Source organism: Eurosta solidaginis, chromosome 1 (genome assembly GCF_040869045.1).
Source record: "Eurosta solidaginis isolate ZX-2024a chromosome 1, ASM4086904v1, whole genome shotgun sequence".
Taxonomy (NCBI): Eukaryota; Metazoa; Arthropoda; class Insecta; order Diptera; family Tephritidae; genus Eurosta; species Eurosta solidaginis.
The window spans coordinates 161,871,685-161,893,926 of NC_090319.1; the positions used below are offsets into that span (position 1 = coordinate 161,871,685).

A 22,242-nucleotide genomic window follows, 5' to 3' on the forward strand; every position below is an offset into this window, starting at 1 on the left:
ATCGCTATGATTTTTTCAGACAACAATATATGCTATATACGTAAGCATTCGGTGTTTGAAGCCTCTAGCTGTTAAAATGGGGCTAAAATTGCGAAAATATATATATAGACTATATATATACTATATACACCACCATATATATATGCTATATACGTAAGCATTCGGTGTTTGAAGCCTCTAGCTGTTAAAATGGGGCTAAAATTGCGAAAATATATATATAGACTATATATATACTATATACACCACCATATATATACTATATATACCACCGATCTTTATGATTTTTTCAGATAGCAATATATGCTATATGCGTAAGCATTCATTGAAATTTGAAGCCTCTAGCTCTTAAAATAGGGCAGTAATTGCGAAAAGTTTATTATCTGAACAATCGTTTGTGGGGGATATATACTATATATATGACCGATATCATCAATTTTTTCAGGCAACAATGTGTACAATATACGAAATTATGTGGTGATGTTTGAAGCTTCAATCTGTTAAATTGAGTAAGATATGACAAAAATCCTCTTTTTCTGAAAAATCGGTTGTATGGAGGATATATGCTATAGTGGTCCGATCCGGCCGGTTCCGACAAATGTGTAATCGGACACCCAAATACATCCGCTCACCAAATTTTATCAAGATATCTCAAAAATTGAGGGACTAATTTGCATACAAACAGACAGACGGGCATACGGACAGACGGACAGACGGACATGGCTAAATCAACTCAGCTCTTCAACCTGATTATTTCGGTATACTTAATGGTGGGTCTATCTATTATCCTTTAACGACTTACAATTTTGGGTTTCGTGACGAAATTAATATACCATTTAATTTTCATGAAAGGTATAAAAACAAAAAAAAAACTTAAACGACTAAAAGGTGTTGTTTCACTTTCTTTACAGTGTCGAAAGTCGTTTAGCACTCAAAAATAATTTAATTTAATTGAATTAAATATTTAATAATACTTACATACGTAGAGCACGGATGAAGTTTATTTATTTAAGCATGTATCGTATGCGAATAAGGGTAAAAGAAAACATTATCAGCCCAATTCTAAACGAAAATTCCGTGCGAGTTTTTTCCCTTCTCCCATTCCTCGTATTCTAAATAAAAATTCCGTGTGAGTTTTTTCACTTCTCCCTTTCCTCCTGTTCTGAACAATGTTCGAAAAAGCGGAAACCGGTTATGAGAGAAAAGAAGGTATTATGAATGTGAGTGAGAGGGAGATTTTTCCTTAATTTTAAAAGAAATTGTTCACTTGATAAGTTGAAAGGAACGCTTCATAAAAATGTAAGTAAATTGTATTTTTTGAATTGAAAATTACTTATTTTATTAGGTATGTAATTAATGAAATAATATTCTCTTATATTACTCTTGATTTCAGGTCTAAAAGTACAAATAAGCAACACATAGAACTACTAATCGATTTGATGCAAAGTCATCCGGCAATTGCGCAAGGTTGTTTTAAAGGAGGCAAAGAAGGCTTACACAGATTTTGGCGTAAAGCTGAGGAAGAGCTGAACTCAGCCGGACCACCAGCAAAATGCATTGTAGAATGGAAAAAGGTGCTTATTTTCATGAAAAAGTTGTATACATACAAGCTCACTAAAACTTATGTGTTCTAGGTGTGGGCTGATCAAAAAAAATACGTGCGTCAAAAAGCAGCGAACAACCATAAGAGTTCCAGAGGCACTGGCGGTGGCCCAAATAACGAATAAAAGATTTCCACAACAGAAAGGGCAATATTTGAGTTGATCGGTATGAAGGAATCCGTGGAGGGAGTGGGAAACAAATTTGGACTGCCATCTAGGAAGAAGATATTGCAGCAAATTGATGGCAACATTCAAATTGAAGATAGAACTACAGTTAGGGAAAGTGGTGTTGTGGACGACATTGTCCAAGTGAGTGAATGTGAGTTAGCTAACGGATTTGAGGTATTGAGTGAGACTGTGGTAGGGATTGATTGTGAGGTATTGCATGAGGACCCAGTTATTAGTGTTTGTATGAATGAGAGCTCCCAAATGCTTTGATTGAAAGACCCACTTCCTCAAAAAGAGTGCAATCTAAGAGATCTTCCTCTGACATTATTCAAGAAGAATTGTCAATTCAACGCGAGCTCTGTGATATCATAAAAGGTTCAGTGTCAGATTCCACTGATCAGAAAGAAAATATTAAAAAAATATATAGGGCGATTGACAAAATATATGCAATTAATAAAAAGCATTATAAGGAAATGGAAAAATTAAAAAGAGAGGAAATAGATGAATTGAAAAGGCATAATTTAGCAATGGAAAATCTTATGCTCCGCCAGCTAGAAAAATAATAGAAAAATACCTAGTCGCATGACACTTGTATATAGCAAGCTACCTGAATTTGTGATTTTTTAATAGTCCTTTTTAATATTTATTAAAATATAAGACTAGTAAATTTTTTTAATATGAACTATTTTTTATTTTATTTCATGTTAGTATTAATATCAGTATTATACATGCTTCCGTGAACTATTTTTATTTTGTAGAGTATAATATTACTTAATTTAAGACTGTGTTATGACGAGCAAAAAAAACTATTTGTGATATTTCTATTTTTTGTAAGAAAATAAGACTGAAACTCTTTAGTAGGAATTAAGTAAAATGTACTAAATTGTGATACCTGAATTTAAAGGCAGAAAAAATTAATTTAAATCAGAAAATAAAATATTAAACTCAAAGTATCCAATATACATCAAAGTATGTGTTTTCATTCCTTAAAATTTATAGCGAGCTTCCAATGTTGTTTCGTATGTTTTGCGCTGCGTTCAAATACTGAGGCGAAGTCAAGGGTATTAAATCTTGATTTCTGTTTTGAGTTGCCTGCTCTTCTGTGGATTGTACTTCTGTCATATCTGTGTATGCCTTGAAATGTATGCATATGTTGTGCAGCGCGCAGCACACGTTTACAATTTTTGCTGCTTTTTTGGAGTGTAATGTAATTCCCTTGCACCAAGGAGACACCTCCATCGATTTTTCAGCACCCTATTGGTTCGTTCAATAATGTTGCGACACTTCGAATGGGCTTCATTAAATTTCATCTGTATAGAGCCTTCGTCGGGACTCCGGTGTGGTGTCATAAGACATGTTTATAAAGGATACCCGGCATCACCTAGTTTAAAAGGTCTTATATCAATACAAATATTTATATTTTGAATATTTTATTATTACCCAGTAACCAAAAATTGGCTTCACGTTGCAAATACTGGTCTTCAAGGTGAGTTCTCAATTCACTCACATTCCAAATAAAGGAGTCATGCGAGGCACCGGGATGGGAAGCATCAACGTACCGAATTTTCAGCTCATAGTCACACATCTAAGAAAATACAATGCCATAGTCAAATATATTTCAATTGAACTATTATAAATAGCTTACCAACATTACATTTAAGCTGTAGTAGCCCTTCCTATTGTAGTAGAGAAGCTTGTTTTCCGCGGGTGCGATGATACGGACATGAGTTCCATCCATGCAGCCGATAATACTGGGAATCCCATGCTTCACGTAAAATGCACGTGAAATTCTTCTTCTTTCGTCGCTGCTCATTGGCACACTTATCCATCCCTCGCACAGCTTACTTTCAAAGGTCTCAACGACTTCGTCCAGAACTTTGCTGAAGGCGGGTTGCGCTAAAGAAACGTCCACATCTTTTCCGATTCCTGTTTGATACCCACCTTCAGCAAAAAATCTTAAAACTGCACTCAGTTTCACAAGCGGCGATATCGCAAATTGTTTTTTGCGATGCCGTGTGTGCGATGTGAGAAATTCCAACAAATACCGAAATGCAGGTTTGTTAACCCTATAATATTTTTGAAATCTGTAAATTCCAGAAATTTAATGAAATATAAAAGCAAAACAGAAGATGTTCTAATACTTACAACGATTGTCGCAACTCCAACGGATTGGTACTATCGCGCAACCTTCTTCTTATAGTCCTCTGTTGGTGTTGCTGGGGACCTTCTTCATAAATCATTTCGTTCAAAACCATATGAAATGCAATACTATTCATTTTTTATGTATATTTTTCTTTAATTTACGATAAATTCGTCAAAAGACACTAAACTTTATTTTCTTAAACAAAAGCAGAAATGCGTAATGAACTGTCAGATGGTAAAACAGCTGATTTCGAAAATTCGAAATTCCTATTCCCCAATTTTTCTTCTCGCTAGGAGAAAAGAATTGGATGAATTTTTCCGCGGGAATAAAAAAATCCGCGAGAACAAAATACCGCGAGAATATTTAGAATTGGTCTGTATAACTCTTAGCTAATGCAAGTAAATAAGGCAGTGGCGGCGGCAACACCCTGGTGTTTTCGAGCTTTTTATTTAATTTGACTTCTATCCAAATTTGCATCAGAATTCGTTTTAGAGGTATGGTTCCTTCAGCAAAGTTTCTTATTTTGATCCCTAGAATACGATTTTTACAGAGCAATGAGCGATTTTTAAATCGTCCCGCCCTAACGCACATACATACACATTTATGTTATACGTACATACATGTGTGACCGCCTATGAAAAGGTGGCTTATGACTCAAAAAAGAAATTGCGAGAAACAGCTGTTATAGATAAACAATGCATTTCTTCAGTTTCTTAGTAGTTTTCTTTTTTTTGAGTCATAAGCCACCTTTTCATAGACCGGGTCACATATATTTGTGTGTGGACTGTAAAATTGATAATTTAATGTTCAAACCTGCAGATAGTTAACCTATTGACATATCGCTCATTTGCTGCAACGTCGTCATAACTCAAAAAACACAATTTTCCAGGAGAGTCATTCAAAAATTTTAACTGCCATATGTTGCGCATATAAAGGTATATTTTCATTTTTATAACACGTGCTAAATTTTTAACTGATCACGAAGATTTTTTTATACAACATAGATGACGATATTGGGTACGTTTATATGATATTAACTCAAAAATCATATTTTTTGAGTTATGATGACGTTGCAGCAAATGAGCGATATGTATGTGTATTCAAGTATCATAGATACATTTTAAAAATATTTTAAATATGTTTGAACAAACGCTTTTCATTAACAAAACAAAATATATAAGTGAAAAAACATCTCAGCCGATGTACATACACATATACCAATTTATCAATACCGATATTGTATAGGCCAAAAACTGTCTATCCGAATACACTTTCAAAAGTGTTGTGACGTTTATGACTTTACACCATTACAACAACTGCTCTGTGTAAAAAATAAATTTATTATAATTATTTTTCATAAACTCTGTACCATTGTCAATACCTTCCTGTATCATTACCTTAATTCGCAAAGGCCATACTGTTGCATTACTAAAATTTATATTATTCGCTCTGACCATAAGAAATAAAAACGAAATATAAATCTTTTCCGCAATATGCTTAAAAATAAGTATCAATTGCAAAATATGCAATTATTGTGAAATATGCTATATAAATATATTTACATACTTATATATATAGCTCAACCTTCATATTTTTTAGAAAATGTATGTATGTATAATTGATTGCTTTAGTATTTGAATAACAAGTACGCCTTTGCATACTTTTTTTTTTTTGTTTTTCTTTGCATACTTTAAGTTTCCCTGATTATTACTGATATTATTATAATTATTAATCAGACTAGTAAAAACCAGTTTTATTATATTTTTTTCAGATATCTGCCCAGCTGGATGGAATCAACTCCAAAAGTGTTTATGTGTTATTCTCATTACAGAAAATAGTAATTCATATAATTACGCGTATACTGCTTTTAAAACTATTGCTCGTCAAACTGAATATAGTATGAAAAAAGTGCGGTTTGCTTACATGTTCAAGGTGAAGTATATTTATCTAGTAACGTATTACTTTGCATTAAATTAGGTGTAATCAGTTGCACGCAACCTCCAAAAGAATGTTGAGTAGGCTATGAAAGTAAATGGGAGGCAACAACAAAAAAGCTACTAAGTTGATATAAGCCGTTTGATTTCAAAGGGCTTAAACAATAACCAACCGAGTTAACAGTGCTCCGCAGTGTTAAAATATTTAAAATTGACATAATTGTGAATGATTACTGGCCCGTAATCATAGTCGCTGACTAAAATACTGTTTAGTTAAAATTTTTCCTAAACTAAAAATGACATTTAAAATTTTGGTGTGTCATAGACATATTAAACACAGTTTTCAGCTAAAATAAGCATGAAAAAGGCATTGGTTGGCGTTACGAAGAATTCTCTGAAGTTTAAAAAGTTCACCCTGCGACTCCTCGTACAAAAAATGTTAATTCTTTACTTGACAAGAATTATTAAAATTGCCAAAGAAGTACCTGAAGACGCGTTTTGATTCCAGTAGTCATAATCCGGTGCGAATAATTATCATATAATACTATTTAAAAGTAACTAGCAAACGTTTTGTAAAAATTTGCAGTTTTCCATCAGCCCTCGATTTAGAACTGAAAGCTCAATTTATTATTTAATGAAATAATTGAAGATATACATAAATTTAAAGAAAATTTACTTCATTTCGTTCTTAATAAATTATTTAAATTTTGCAACATAACTGAATAAGTAGTTAAAAGCGATTTATTCATATCCTCGTAATCATGGTGAAAAGTTCTTCCTAAGGCATTATGTCACGGAATTGATATGCGAAAATACTACAACCAGCCTTACAAATGAAGGCACAAAACCGATTTCAATTCCATATTTGAGCTTTTTAAAAAATCACGTAATTAGTTACCCTTTACAAAAATATGAAACTAAACACTTAAAGCTAGAAAGGAACTTGTTTTCAAATTTAATAAAATAGAAATTGGCTGATTTTTTATATAATTTGTGTCAAAGTTTTAAAAACTGTTTTGATTACTAAGATCAACATCGACAAATCAGGTAATCAGCTCCATTCCTACTTGAAAACAAGGTCCGATATCTTAAAATCGATTTGCTCTGCGGACAAATATAAAACAACTACATAGACGTAAAAGTTATTCAATAATGGAATAATAACGGAGTACAACAAATGTAGATCTTTTGTTTGCTAAATGTTTACCATGGAATTTTTAAGAAAGGGGACTTCGTACAGATGATCATCTCTCTCGAAATTGCTTATAGTCCATCACGCCTGAACTTTTTGTATCTTTTTTATGCGAAAATTATTCTTTCAGAAAAAAAACCATGGCTACTATTTAACAAACGAAAGATCAAAACTTGTTGAACTGTGTTGAAATTGCTATTGTATAGTTGTACATAATCTTCGTTTTTGATCAAACATTAATGAAATACCAGAGAATTTTTTATTCAGAATTTGTTCCGCCCTGGAGAAAAAATAAATTTTCACATTATATATTACGTTTTTTTTGGTACAAAAATATTCAGGCAAGTGGCAGTTGCGAGCGTTTATAGTTTTGAAATGGGAAAAGCGTTTTGACCTAAAACAAAAAAATTGTTGGAACGTTTTTTGTCGTTTAATATACAACGTGATTATATAAGAAAATAAAATAAGAAATGATAAAATAAATTAGCACAAAAGATAATATAAAAAATTGTATGTAATATTTTTGAAGCAAATTTATTTATGTTTGGTTAGTTATTATTAAGAATTCATGAGATTAACACCGGCTTATAATAATTGAATATTCAGTTATTATGTTTTTCTGAGAGAAACTGAAAAGAGAGAAAGAAACATTTACTGACATATTGCGATGGTACCATTTCGAAAACCGCCACATAATCATCATCAGGCTATTTCGTAATGTTATCAAAGGTTTCACTGAGATTCGAAACGCAAATCACACGGTGAAACTGCAGTTGCCTTAATCGCTAGGCTATCTTGCTTGTATTTTTTTCCTTGCTTAATTCAGTTCGTCTCATTTCTACACTAGCAACACAATTGAGATATCCTATCTCTATATTAATTTTTGTGTTATGTAGATTTGTTTTTGCAAAGTTCTTTTTTCGTTGCATATGAGAAGCTTTGTAAAATCGGGCTCAGTTATACATATTTATGTTTTTTTTTTAATGGTTTGTTCAATTTATACTTATAATTAAGAATTCATGAGCTTAACACTGGTCTATAATAATTGATTGTTCAATTGTTATGTTTTTATGAGAGAAACTGAAAAGAAAGAAAGAAACATTTACTGGCATATTGCGATGGTACCATTTCGAAAACCGCAACGTAATCATCATCAGGTAATTTCGTAATGTTATCAACGGTTTCACCGAGATTAGAACCACGAATCACACGGTGAAACTGCAGTTGCCTTAACCACTAGGCTATTTTGCTTATATTTGTTTACTTGCTTAATTCAGTTTATCTGAATTTCCTACGATGGTTGAAGTGTTACAAACGCATTCAGCCACGTCATGGCTTAGTTGTTGTAAACCTTATCCCAGTTGCCTTCTTTGAATATTTTCTTTATTCAGAGTCATCATGTGGTAAAGTTATGCGTTGGTAAGGCGGTTTCAAAGAAACTTGGTGTTGTTGCTTTTTTTCTATTTATGGAACTACAACGAATTAATCAATGTTGTCTATTTGTATGAGTTTTATGCGGGTATTACCTTTATTGATAGACCAAATTTAGGGCAGAACAACGTCTGCCGGGTCTGCTAGTTATATATAAATTTAATATGGTTAACGACTCGGCCCATAACCTATTGGAATATTTTAATAAACAGTAAGTAAGACCAGCTTATCCGCTTGAGCGAAAATATGCAACTCATTTTTATTCATACAAAATGGTAGATATACAGTAGAAAAGGTTTGAGACAATACACGATAGAAAAGAAACAGGGGTGGTTTTCAGCGTACTTATATTAATATTTTTACAACAAGAAGCATATTCCAATTTAAATCTTACAAATGTATTATAAAGCAATTTTTTAGTGTATGGATCCTTAAATTCAGAGCTATTGCGCCGAATAAACCCTAACGAGGAATACGCCTTAGGTATGACATAACTCAAATGTTCAATAAATGTAAAATTTTAGTCAAATTCAACACCAAGGTCTTTAATTTTATTACTGGATCTAAGGACAGTATCAGAAATAGAATTCGAAGTCTGAAGTGGTGACCTAATTTTATAGAAGGTAACCGAAAAACATTTATCATTATTCATTGATAGTTTATTACGAAGGCACCATTCTTGAAAATTGTTTATTTCAATCTCTAATGTTTCAAAATCAGAGAGAGTTTTTATCTCTTTGAATATCTTTAAGTCATCGGCATAAAGCAGATGTTCACACTGTGTAAAGCACTTTGAACAATCATTGATGGAAATGACAAAAATAGAGGACTTCCTTGAGGAACCCCAGACGTTGCTCTATATGAGAATGATTTTACACCATCAACAACCACAAAGTTAACTCTGTTTGTTAGGTATGATTTCACCCAGGCTAAAAATGATGTGTGAAATCCAAATAACTGTAGTTTGTGAATTAATAAGGTTTGACATACTCTATCAAATGCTTTAGATATATCCGTATAGATGGAATCGACTTGCAGTAATTGAAAAAAAAACAGCAGATTGGTAACTGTAGATCGACCTATATAAAAGCATGTTGGGACAGCGATATGTATGGTTTGATAGCAAATAAAAGCTTTGAGCTAAAGATCTTTTCGAACAGTTTGGCAGTATTATTTATTTTAGAAATTGGTCCATAGTTCGATGCAACATTTTTACTTCCAGATTTAAGAACTGGAATTACTGATGTACCTTTCCACTCATCCAAAAATTTACCTGATCTAAGGGACAAATAAAATAAGTATAGTATTGGTTCCACCAAAGATGAACTGCATTGCTTGAGAAAGAATGCAGATAATTGATGCACATCTACTTGCTTAGAACACTTTTAGTTTTTTGTGGCGTCGATGATGTCCTCCTCCGTTAACACTAAAGAACCAAAGTCAAGCGAAGAAAGAATAAACTGAACACTCGAGACATCATCCGCGACGTCGTCATCAATTAAATTAGATTAAGAAAATTCGGCAAACAAATTTGCACTTCAAATAATAATTGTTGACTTCTTATCATTGTAAGATATTGAGGCTTGAATAATCGAAGACGAACGTTTTGAGTTAATAAAACTCCAAAATGCCTTGGGATTGGATTTAATATTACTTTCGAATGCTAATAAATAGTTTTTATAAAGAAAATGTTATGAATGATTATGTTTCTCATACATATTATTTCATAAAGCTTTTGGAATTTAAGCTTTTTTAATTGGCTATTATGCCATGTGTATCGTTCTCCTTGCTTGCGCTTCTTAAGGAATATTTCATATAGGTTCGTTTGTCAGCAATTCGGTATTTATTGTATCAAAAAAACATAATACGTTTACACGAGTGGTTATTGTATAAAAACACATGCATACAATCACCTTCGAATTTGTTTCAATGTGAAAAACTGTCCGGAGCAATATTGGACGAGAACCTCACTTGGCGCAAGCTCGAAGCCGATTAAAACTGGAGACATTGGTGCTTTATCGGTAACCGTATCGGTAACCTTTTAACAGCTGATTGGACCAACCTTATGAGAATCAATGCAATCGATTATTGGTGCTGCTAAGGTCGTAACCGTATCGTAGCCAACCAATTGGGTTTTGGTTTACCGTCGTAACGATAAACAGCTGATTACGTTAGGGATACGGATACAGCGATACGATATACGGCACCAATGACTCCAGCTTAAATTTTATGATGATGAGCACAAATTTATTAAGCCACAATACTTAACTAACATAACAGTATTGCATTTACATATGTACAATGGGGTTGCTAATTAACATGAATAGTACGTTTGGCAGATATGTTACAAATAGTATTGACACAAAGTATTAACTGCAAGGTAGGGTTGTTACAGCCTCCCCCTAGGATTCTGAAATCGACCCGATGAGGCAACCTACTATGTATTCTTTCGGGCCGACTTCGACGTCTGATCATGTTGACTGGATCCTCGGATACAGAAGTGGCACTTCTATATGGAATTAGCGATGATGCATGATAAGTGCCCAACGGTTGCTGTATATTATCTTCATGTGCTATTACGTAAGCCGTAGCACCTTGTTTTTCGATAATGACGTACGGGCCATCCCTTTTAGGAATGAATTTGGATGTTACACCTTTCGCAGCGTTGCTTAGGACGTGAGTGGTAACCAGTACCTTTGACCCAATCTCTAAATCCTTTTGGTTACGTCGTCGTGGATTAGTGACGCTCTTATTAGCATCTTGTTGTCTCTGCTCGTGACTGACCGCGAACACATCAGCGAGTATGCTCAAGTATGGAGTAATTTCAGCAATGAAATTTTCAGCGTGTACGATGGATCTCAAATCATTTTGGACATCATCGATGGTCCTCAACTCTCGCCCAAATGTAAGGTAAGCCGAAGTAAAGCCAGTGCTTTGACAGCGTGTGGTATTCATGGCGAAACGTATAGCTGGTATTCTTTCTGCCCAATTGCGGTGCCGTCTCCCAACCAGTATGGCCAATTGTGTCTTCAAGTCGCGGTTCTTCCTCTCAACAGGATTCGCCTGTGGGTGATATACGGGCGTAAATACTTGCTGTATGTTAAGGCAAAAGGCACTTCTGCATCACTCCGAATACAAACTGGACCCCGTTGTCACTGATAGCCTTCCTTGGGATTCCGTATCTCAAGAATACCTCGTCGATCAAAACTTTAGCACAATTTTCGGCGCTTGCTTCGGCCAGGGTAAAGAGTTCGACCCAACGACTAGCAATATCTTCTACAATGAAAATACATTGAAACCCCTTTTCGTCGATAGGAAATGGTCCAAATAAATCGATAGCGATTGCTCCAAATCGCTGGTTACTAGATATCGTTTGATACAGCCCCTTTGGCTTAAGGTTAGTCGCTTTATACCGTTGACAGTCGATACAATTCTTAACGCGTGTTTCTATATCTTTTCGAATGCCAGGCCAGTAATAGCGATAAGCGATTTTATAGGAGGTTCGGTCGATTCCGTAGTGACCGGCTGTATCTTTGTTATGATGTTGCTCTAATATCGCCGTTCGTTCTTTCTTAGGGATAACTAACTGCGCGTCCCCATTCTCTTCGTCATGATAGCAGTAGAGTTCACCATCATTCACCATGTACCCAATGAACGGCATCGTCAGTGTTCTTTTCAATCAATAATACTTTTTAGTTCAGGGTCATCAAGTTGACCTTCTCTAATATCTTTCGCTTCTCTTCGGGGGAGTTCCACAACAAACGAACATATATGACAAATTTCTTCTGATCCATGTTCTTCTCCGCAAGGCGGCCTTGATGGCATATCAGCCACCACATTAGTTTTTCCCGGTTTATAGTCGATACTTAGATTATACGGTTGTAAGATTAAGGCCCAACGTGTTAGGCGTCCAGAAGGAGACTTCAGGCTCATTAGCCATTTAAGTGGTTGATGATCCGTAATGAGGGTTACCTCGGATCCATCTATATACCCGCGGTACTTCTGTACGGCCCAAACGATTTCTAAGGCCTCTCTTTCGATCGTTGAATAATTTCTTTCAGCTTTTGACAGTAGTCTACTCGCGTATTCGAAAGGATGCTCATCTGCTCCCTCCCCCTGGAGTAATACCGCCCCTAATGCATACCCACTTGCATCGGTCTTTAAAATATATGGTCGGTTTTCGGCGGCTTGTTTCAAAATGGGTGATGTCGTCAATAATCTTTTCAACTCGTCGAACGCCGATTGTTGCTTATTCGTCCATGACCAAACAGAATTTTTCTTTATTAATTGTGATAATGGCTTTGCGATGTCCGCAAACTGGGGAACAAAACGCCTGTACCAAGAGCAAGTCTGAAGAAATGACAGCAACTCTTTAGCATTCTTCGGAGCTTTTCGTAGTACTATCGCTTCAACTTTCTGTGGGTCAACCATTATACCATTTGGAGTCAATATGGGCCCCAAATACTTAACTTCGTGGCACGCAAAACGACACTTGTCGAAGTTTGCCTTCAGGCCAAATTGTCGTAAACGGCCGAAAAGTTGTTTCAGCTGTGCCAAGTGTTCATTGAAACTATTTGAGCACAAAATAATGTCATCTAAGTACGCAAGAAGAACTTGACTGTTTAACAATATTTTAAGTCGGTCTAATAGACGTTGGAACGTAGCTGGTGCGTTACGTAAACCAAAAGGCATACGTGTAAATTTGTACATGCCGAATGGTGCGACGAATGCCGTTTTATCTTGATCAGTCTCCTCAACTCCAATCTGCCAATAACCAGACTGTAAATCTAATGTTGACATGAAATTAGACGTTTTCGCTGCTTGCAGTAAGTCATCAATACGGGGCAGGGGACACCGATCTGCCTTCGTTATGGCATTTAGTTCCCTGTAGTCAATACAGATACGTATCCCCCCTGTCTTCTTCGGTACAATTACTACAGGAGCAGCCCATGGTGATTCGCACTCAATAATCACTCCTGTCTCCAACATCTTAGCTATTTCATGTTTTAGTTCTTCTTTACGTTGTGGCGATATACGATATGGTGGCAAAGTGACTGGAGGATGTTCGCCCGTGTCGATCCGATGTGTGGTCAACGGCGTTGCCGAAGTTGGTTCTCCAAATATGTCGGCGTTCGCCCGAAGCAATGCATCCAGCTCTACTTTCTGTTCGTTTGTTAAGCTACATCTTCGTTTTTCTTGGTCTTTTACTTCCATCATATATATAGGGAGGAAGCTTTCAGCGATATATTTATCGTAATCCTCTAAGGGTTCCTTAATTTTGATAGGTGGTGCAAACAAACGCGATGTATTCTCGGGAGTTATCTCCCCAATAGGCAACGAACTTCTGAAAATATCTTGCACCACGCCTGGTGAAAAGTCATTTTGGGGTGGCCGCTTTCTTTTTATGAGTGGTCCATAATTCGTCTCTGGGCAAGTTTCAGGCGGATTGTCATCGCTTGACTTTTTTGTACACTTGTCAATATATTGCAGAAAGTTAGAGCATTCGTTATGAGCTTTTGAAGTCGACTCGTAATGGTTCGTCACCACATGTGCTCCAGCGATGTCCATTCTGGTTTAACAAAATCGTATTTCACCTTTGGTTCTTCATCAAAATACCAAAATCGCTGTGGGAGATTAAGGACGATTCCTGACTGCTCCATAAAGTCAGCTCCGATCAACATACGATTTTTCATAGCATTTGGCAGTGATATGAGCCGAATTTTCCTCACCCTATTTCCAATGGTTATGTCACAAATAGTGGATTGCACCCTTTGAGTAGTTGTGGTGCCATCTGCTAAGGAGACGTCAGCCATTACCTCTTGGAACATACACCCCTTACTACTAAGAATTTTCTTTAAATTTGCGCTAACAATGCTCGTTTTTGCACCCGTGTCAAATATAGCTTCCCCTTTTAGTCCCATCATCTCAACATGGACGGACGGAATTGATCTGCCAATAACAGTGGTAGATACAGAGTTAAACGAAAAATATTTCGGGCTTTCCTTGCTACGCCCAAAGCATTTCGCGCAGTTTGCGCGGTACACCTCCGGTGCGCCACAGCCATAGCATGCAAAAATGGCTGCGCGTTTAGCATGAGGCAGTGCTACTCTTGAACTTTGTGTAGATTCTCGTTGTTATTGGGCCTGCTGCGACTGTTGCCATCTTTTCTTTTTAAAGCAAACATCTACAGTATGGCCACGCAATCTGCAGAACGAGCACCACTTCGGCTCATCCCCAGTTTCACCTTTTTCATTTGATGCTGTTGTGAGATGCTTTGTTTCGGCTAAAAACATTTCTACATCTCTTCAATGCGATATTAGTTCGTCAAACGTCGAAGCTTTATCGCGACGCACTCGTTCTGTTATCCTAACAGATAGTAGACCGTAAATCATACTCAGTTGTACTGCTTCGCTGATGGTATCGCTCACCTGCGAAAACAGTAATTGTTTCTTACAGATAAAATTGTCTGTTGGTTCACGCATTTGTTGTTTATGCTCAAATATGTTTAAAAAAATTTTCCAATCAGACAGTTGGGGAGAGAATGTAGTGCGAATAAGTTCAATAACGTCGTTGAAATTTGCCACAGTGACTTTTACACCAATCCACCAGGTCGCCGCATAATCTTCCAGTAGAAGTGGCATACCGCGTAGAGCATCTGCGTCAGAAATTTATTTATTGTCTTTATAAACTGTGATCGCTGCAATAAACTCCTCCACTGCTGATGGGTCTCGTTGTCCACGGAAAGGGGCAGTGCATTGTGTAAATGACCCACATTTATAGCTGGAGTCATTGGTGCCGTATATCGTATCGCTGTATCCGTATCCCTAACGTAATCAGCTGTTTATCGTTACGACGGTAAACCAAAACCCAATTGGTTGGCTACGATACGGTTACGACCTTAGCGGCACCAATAATCGATTGCATTGATTCTCATAAGATTGGTCGAATCAGCTGTTATAAGGTTACCGATACGGTTACCGATAAAGCACCAATGTCTCCAGCGTATTGCCGCTTGTAATTGCTGCTAATATTTGTGAAAACGTTCCGAAGAAAACGTTGCCATTTTGTTACGTTCGACCTCTGCTGTTACTTCGCCTTCGTTGTTGTTGTTGTTTGCCGAACTGCTCGCCACTAAGTTGGGCGCCAATGTATCGTTCTCCTTGCTTGCGCTTCTTAAAGAATATTTCATATAGGTTCGTTTGTTAGCAATTCGGTATTTATTGTATAATTTTATCAAAAAAAAACGGAATACGTTTACACGAGTGGTTAATGTATAAAAACCCACCTTCGAATTTGTTTCAATGTGAAGAACTGTCCGAAGCAATATTGGACGAGAACCTCACTTGGCGCAAGCTCGAAGCCGATTAAATTTTATGATGACGAGGAAAAATTTATCAAGCAACAATACTTAACTAACATAACAGTATTGCATTTACATATGTACAATGGGGTTGCTAATTAACATGAATAGTACGTTTTACAGATATGTTACAAATAGTATTGATACAAAGTATTAACTGCAAGGTAGGGTTTATTACACATGGAATTTAATAAACACCACGAGAAAAACGGGAAATATTACTCGTAAATATGTCTATCAAAACATTCAATAAGACTACGATCCGCGAATAAGGTTAACCATTCCTCGGCTATGATAAGTTTATTAATTCGATTGAAATCACAACGCGAAGAATTAAATTTTAGAATAGTATCTCCGCGATGGCCAGGATATTTGAAAATATCAAGTTCTATAATATGTGGGATATGGTGCTTATCAGTGGCAAATATGGGATCCAGAGACTTATGTATTTTAAATTTTAAATCAGGACTAATAAATATTAGGTCAAAAATCCCATTAAGGTCATTCGGGAAATGATTTATTTGCATAAGTTGTAGACTAAATAAACCATCAATAAAATATGTTTCACTCGCACTGTTTACATTGCTAGGAATGAGCGTATTATCATCTATGTATATGATTAGACCACACTAATCTATTTAAGTTGAAATCACCCAGTACACATAATTGGGCATTTACATTAGGCATATTTAAATTTAGGATATTATCTACATGATCAAAATATAAACTATCAGTATTATTAGGTGGAATATAAGACACACAGATGAAAAGTAGGTGATCCTCACTAGAAATAGAAACACAAAGTTGTTCAAATAAGGGAACAGTTTTTGTTAGCGCTACTTCAATTGCACGTAAATCTGACTTCACTGCAATTAAGACACCACCTCCACGCGTAGTATTCAACGACACACCATCTCGGTCTCTTCGAAAAACAGTATAAAGATTTCTATCAAAAATTCTTCACTGCATAAGTCATAATTAAGCCAAGTCAGCACTAGCACAAAGACGTCATAAGCACATTGGGATGTAGCAGCATACAAAGAATCTGCTTTTGTCCGCATTCCATACATGTTTTGGTAATAAACTTTAAGGCTTTGAATTGAACACATATTACGCATTTGTCTAACAGGCCTAGTGTCATCCGCATCTACTAAGCCGACGGAGTTTCGCCCGCCTTATTAAAAAAACAGAAAGGCCTAATAGTGACACTTGTCGGCATAGCGCAGCATTAAAAACCTTGCTATAATCCGCTAATAATACGCGTATTTTAAAAGTTACTCTTACTAGAAATTTCATGTTTGTATCTTTTTTTTCCAACCTTGTGCAGCGTATATTTGAATCATCAATATTAGCGTGCATAGAGATGTATTGCACAATATTGTCTTCGGTAACAGAAGGCTTAAATGACGAAAATTGCAGCCACTTATACCGTACAAATATATCCAATACAGCATTTACCACTAACAACAACAGGCGCTTTTCTGTAGAAGGTGTAAAATAAGCGGAGTTTCCCTAAATTCGTTACAATATGTAGAAATTATACAAAAGTGGTGATAGGACACTACCCTGTGGCACCCCTTGTTTAATTCTTCTTGGTTTGGCTGTTGCGTTCCTAAATTACACAAATGCCTGTCGACCTCTGAAATAATTTATGGTCCTCATTTTAAGACTCTGGGGAAGGGTCCACCCCCCAGGTCTTGCAGTAACGTGCCATGGTTGACCGTATCAAAAGCTTTTGACACCGCAAAAAGCTTTTTAAACCGCAATTTATCTGGGTGCTGATTGGCATTTAGCACTGTGGTTTTGCTATGTAGTTTTCTAAAGCCATGCTGATGATAGTCTAGTTGCAAATTTGCTTTAAAGTAGGGGAGCAGAATGGCTTCAAGTGTCTTGGCTACTGGAGAAATATCGGGCGATAAGAGTCTCCTAAGTTAGCTGGTTTCCCCAGGCTTTAGTAGCGGGACCACCTTGGTGATTTTCCAATTTTCGGGGATGACAACAGTGGGGAGGGACAGATTGGAGACATGTACTAAATATTTGAAACCCTTTTTACCTAGGCTTTTAAGCTTTAGATGGTTTAGCATGACCGATGGCATCCTCGACCTCTTTGGCGGTGGTGTTAATTGGGGATTGAATTTATGTTTATGTGCTCGTCTGTTGGCCCGTCGTCTAACTTTGTCAACCGTAGAATGCATTATGTAATAAATAAATAAATGTAAGGCGCGATAACCTCCGAAGAGATCTAAGGCCGAGCTTCTCTTCCAATTTGCGTCGTGCTCCCTACAAATTGGTCGGACGGGACCTACATGTTTTATGCCGACTCCGAACGGCATCTACAAGGCAGATAATTTTTCACTGAGAGCTTTTCATGGCAGAAATACACCTGGAGCGCTTGCCAAACACTGCCGAGGGGCGACCCCGCTTAGAAAAATTTTCTTCAAATTTTTTTCAATTAAACTTATTTCTAAAATTTTGATGTTGCTTTGCCCGGCGTGCGAACACAGGGCATACGGTGTGGCGGAGCACGCTGCCATCACACCATGGTGGCCGCCGCAAGAATGCATTATGTATTGTCGGCAAAAAGCGCTCGCGCATTTTTTCGAATCCGACAGCCCTTTATCGCCAAAGGCGATGGAAATCTTATCATTGCGGCTAGACGGATTCGACAGGGATGTTACGATTTTGTTTGTTCCATTGTTTAGCTAGCTGCTAATAGCTCTCCGACTGAAATTCCCAATCATCCAGCGATATATCCGTCTCGAGTCTTGCTCCATCTATCTCGTCCATGTGCACTCTGCTTAGTGCATCTGGTACGATGTTCTGCGCTCCTTTCCGATGGGATATCGTAAAGTCAAAGCCCTGTAGTTTGAGGTTCCACCGTGCTAGTCGTCCAAAGGTCTTGTTGGCTCATAACCCATTTGAGGCTCATGTGATCCGTGATGACCATGAATGGGATACCGTCCACGTAGGGACGAAACTTCTTCACACTCATCACGGCGGCCAGGCACTCGAGTTCGGTTATCGTATAATTTATTTGTGCTGAATTCAGCTTCTGGGATATGTACGAAATTTGTCGCTCATTCTCCCCATCGTCCAGCTGGAAAAGTACGGCTCCGATGCCCGTCGTGGACGCGTCGCACTGGATGAAAAAGTGTTTTGAAAATTTTGGATTTACAAGGACCTTTGGCGAAGCCAAGTCGCTTTTGAGCTTTTCGAATGCGTCAATGGCCTCGGATGTCATGCTAAACTCCTTCCTTTTCCTTAAGCAACACCTTCTGTACCACCCTGTTAGCCCAAGGAATCGCCTGAGTTGCTTTAGGGTTTTTGGTATCTTGAAGTCTGTAATAATAGAAATAATTGAATTTGGTGTAGTGCCAATTAATCGGGACCAGACGGAATTGAGTACTTTATTAAAAAGCTGTTTCTTTTATAAAAAATTTCTATAAGCTAAAATACTTACTTACACTAATACCTACAAACTAAGTGTATTACATACATATACCTTCGGTTCCCTGGGAACTGTATTCTAAGCATAAATAAAATTAGCTGTGGAATCTGCAACGCAAGCATAGGTAAATCATGTTAATAATTTGTATGAAGGTAAAGGCTTGTGGCGAGCAAGCTTTATACAGTAACATACCAAGGTTCAAGTTACCAGGCGGTGCACGGCGTATTTACCGTAGCGTGTAGAAAATATATGTTTGTGCAAATGAATGAATGTGTCAATGAATCTCAGGCCGTACCAAAGCGAGCCAAAATAAAATGAAGAACTTAATGAGTGAATCCTACACCATCCTACTTTGTAATAGTACTTTGTTTTTTATTATTTTTTTTTTTTTTGTAATTTAGTATTTTAGGACATTTGGCTAGACTTCCAAGGAATAGCTTACAATTTTTTTTTATCCTTTGTTTTGTTTTATTATTGCATTTTTCTTTCGCATACAATAAAAGTTGTCTTTGTGTTTACAAAATTAAAGTGCTCTTATGCTTGCTTTTATGGAGCTTTACGGCCGAGAAATTAGAAGGCAAAAATTAAATTTTCCTTTTCCCTCCCACGCGTTTCAACGCTCTCACGTCTTCCTCAGAGAGTCTAATGATTTTAATTTAAAAACAATTCATTAACAACAAACATAATTACAATAAAATAACATTAATTTGGACACTTACATTATTAAATTAAACTTATTTAATTTTTGAGTACATTTTTTTATTTAGGATCGCGGGTTCGAATCGAGCTCAAGGCCTAACAATAATTTTTTATCATTATTATTGTTATGATAAATTTTTTCTTAATTGAAAAAATTTTTAAATTAGAATAGAAGAAAGAAAAATTTAGACAACTGCCAAAGCTCGTTGTATAGATCCATTTCGGGAACTGCTAAATTCCTTCATCGGCAACGTTTAGGCGCCGCTGCTATAACCATTCAGCCACCACAGCGGTTTTTTGTTTGTCTTCATTAATCCTACTTCTATTCTGGTTCGTGCCAATTGATATTCACAACACTGCGACATCTGTTGCAGAATGGCTGTGAAAATTGGACTTGTTTGTTGGCAATGCTGCCATAGTGTCATATTTTTATTGACACTTTTTTCCCCGTGCTCTGGGATGTATTAACAATTTTTGTTGTTATATCGGCCTACTGATTTTAAGATCGCGGGTTCGAATCGAGCTCAAGGCCTAACAACAATTTTTTATCATTATTATTGTTATGATAAATTTTTTTCTTAATTGAAAAAATTTTTAAATTAGAATAGAAGAAAGAAAAATTTAGACAACTGCCAAAGCTCGTTGTATAGATCCATTTCGGGAACTGCTAAATTCCTTCATCGGCAACGTTTAGGCGCCGCTGCTATAACCATTCAGCCACCACAGCGGTTTTTTGTTTGTCTTCATTAATCCTACTTCTATTCTGGTTCGTGCCAATTGATATTCACAACACTGCGACATCTGTTGCAGAATGGCTGTGAAAATTGGACTTGTTTGTTGGCAATGCTGCCATAGTGTCATATTTTTATTGACACTTTTTTCCCCGTGCTCTGGGATGTATCAACAATTTTTGTTGTTATATCGGCCTACTGATTTTAAGATCGCGGGTTCGAATCGAGCTCAAGGCCTAACAATAATTTTTTATCATTATTATTGTTATGATACATTTTTTCTTAATTGAAAAAATTTTTAAATTAGAATAGAAGAAAGAAAAATTTAGACAACTGCCAAAGCTCGTTGTATAGATCCATTTCGGCAACTGCTAAATTCCTTCATCGGCAACGTTTAGGCGCCGCTGATATAACCATTCAGCCACCACAGCGGTTTTTTATTTGTCTTCATTAATCCTACTTCTATTCTGGTTCGTGCCAATTGATATTCACAACACTGCGACATCTGTTGCAGAATGGCTGTGAAAATTGGACTTGTTTGTTGGCAATGCTGCCATAGTGTCATATTTTTATTGACACTTTTTTCCCCGTGCTCTGGGATGTATTAACAATTTTTGTTGTTATATCGGCCTACTGATTTTAAGATCGCGGGTTCGAATCGAGCTCAAGGCCTAACAATAATTTTTTATCATTATTATTGTTATGATAAATTTTTTCTTAATTGAAAAAATTTTTAAATTAGAATAGAAGAAAGAAAAATTTAGACAACTGCCAAAGCTCGTTGTATAGATCCATTTCGGGAATTGGCACGAACCAGAATAGAAGTAGGATTAATGAAGACAAACAAAAAACCGCTGTGGTGGCTGAATGGTTATAGCAGCAGCGCCTAAACGTTGCCGATGAAGGAATTTAGCAGTTCCCGAAATGGATCTATACAACGAGCTTTGGCAGTTGTCTAAATTTTTCTTTCTTCTATTCTAATTTAAAAATTTTTTCAATTAAGAAAAAAATTTATCATAACAATAATAATGATAAAAAATTATTGTTACGCCTTGAGCTCGATTCGAACCCGCGATCTTAAAATCAGTAGGCCGATATAACAACAAAAATTGTTAATACATCCCAGAGCACGGGGAAAAAAGTGTCAATAAAAATATGACACTATGGCAGCATTGCCAACAAACAAGTCCAATTTTCACAGCCATTCTGCAACAGATGTCGCAGTGTTGTGAATATCAATTGGCACGAACCAGAATAGAAGTAGGATTAATGAAGACAAACAAAAAACCGCTGTGGTGGCTGAATGGTTATAGCAGCGGCGCCTAAACGTTGCCGATGAAGGAATTTAGCAGTTCCCGAAATGGATCTATACAACGAGCTTTGACAGTTGTCTAAATTTTTCTTTCTTCTATTCTAATTTAAAAATTTTTTCAATTAAGAAAAAATTTATCATAACAATAATAATGATAAAAAATTATTGTTAGGCCTTGAGCTCGATTCGAACCCGCGATCTTAAAATCAGTAGGCCGATATAACAA

The 22,242-nt window shown here is 36.4% G+C and overlaps 1 protein-coding gene across 3 annotated transcripts in view; it reads left to right on the top strand.

Annotated features, from left to right (window-relative positions):
- l(3)80Fg (dnaJ homolog subfamily C member 16 l(3)80Fg) overlaps nt 1-22,242 on the top strand; it is a 2,137,133-nt gene that overhangs the window by 1,339,655 nt on the left and 775,236 nt on the right. For all 3 annotated transcript variants that reach the window (XM_067760003.1, XM_067760004.1, XM_067760002.1), the window contains exon 6: nt 5,681-5,841. In XM_067760003.1, the coding sequence (XP_067616104.1) occupies nt 5,681-5,841 (161 nt within the window). The remainder of the gene's footprint in view (nt 1-5,680; nt 5,842-22,242) is intronic.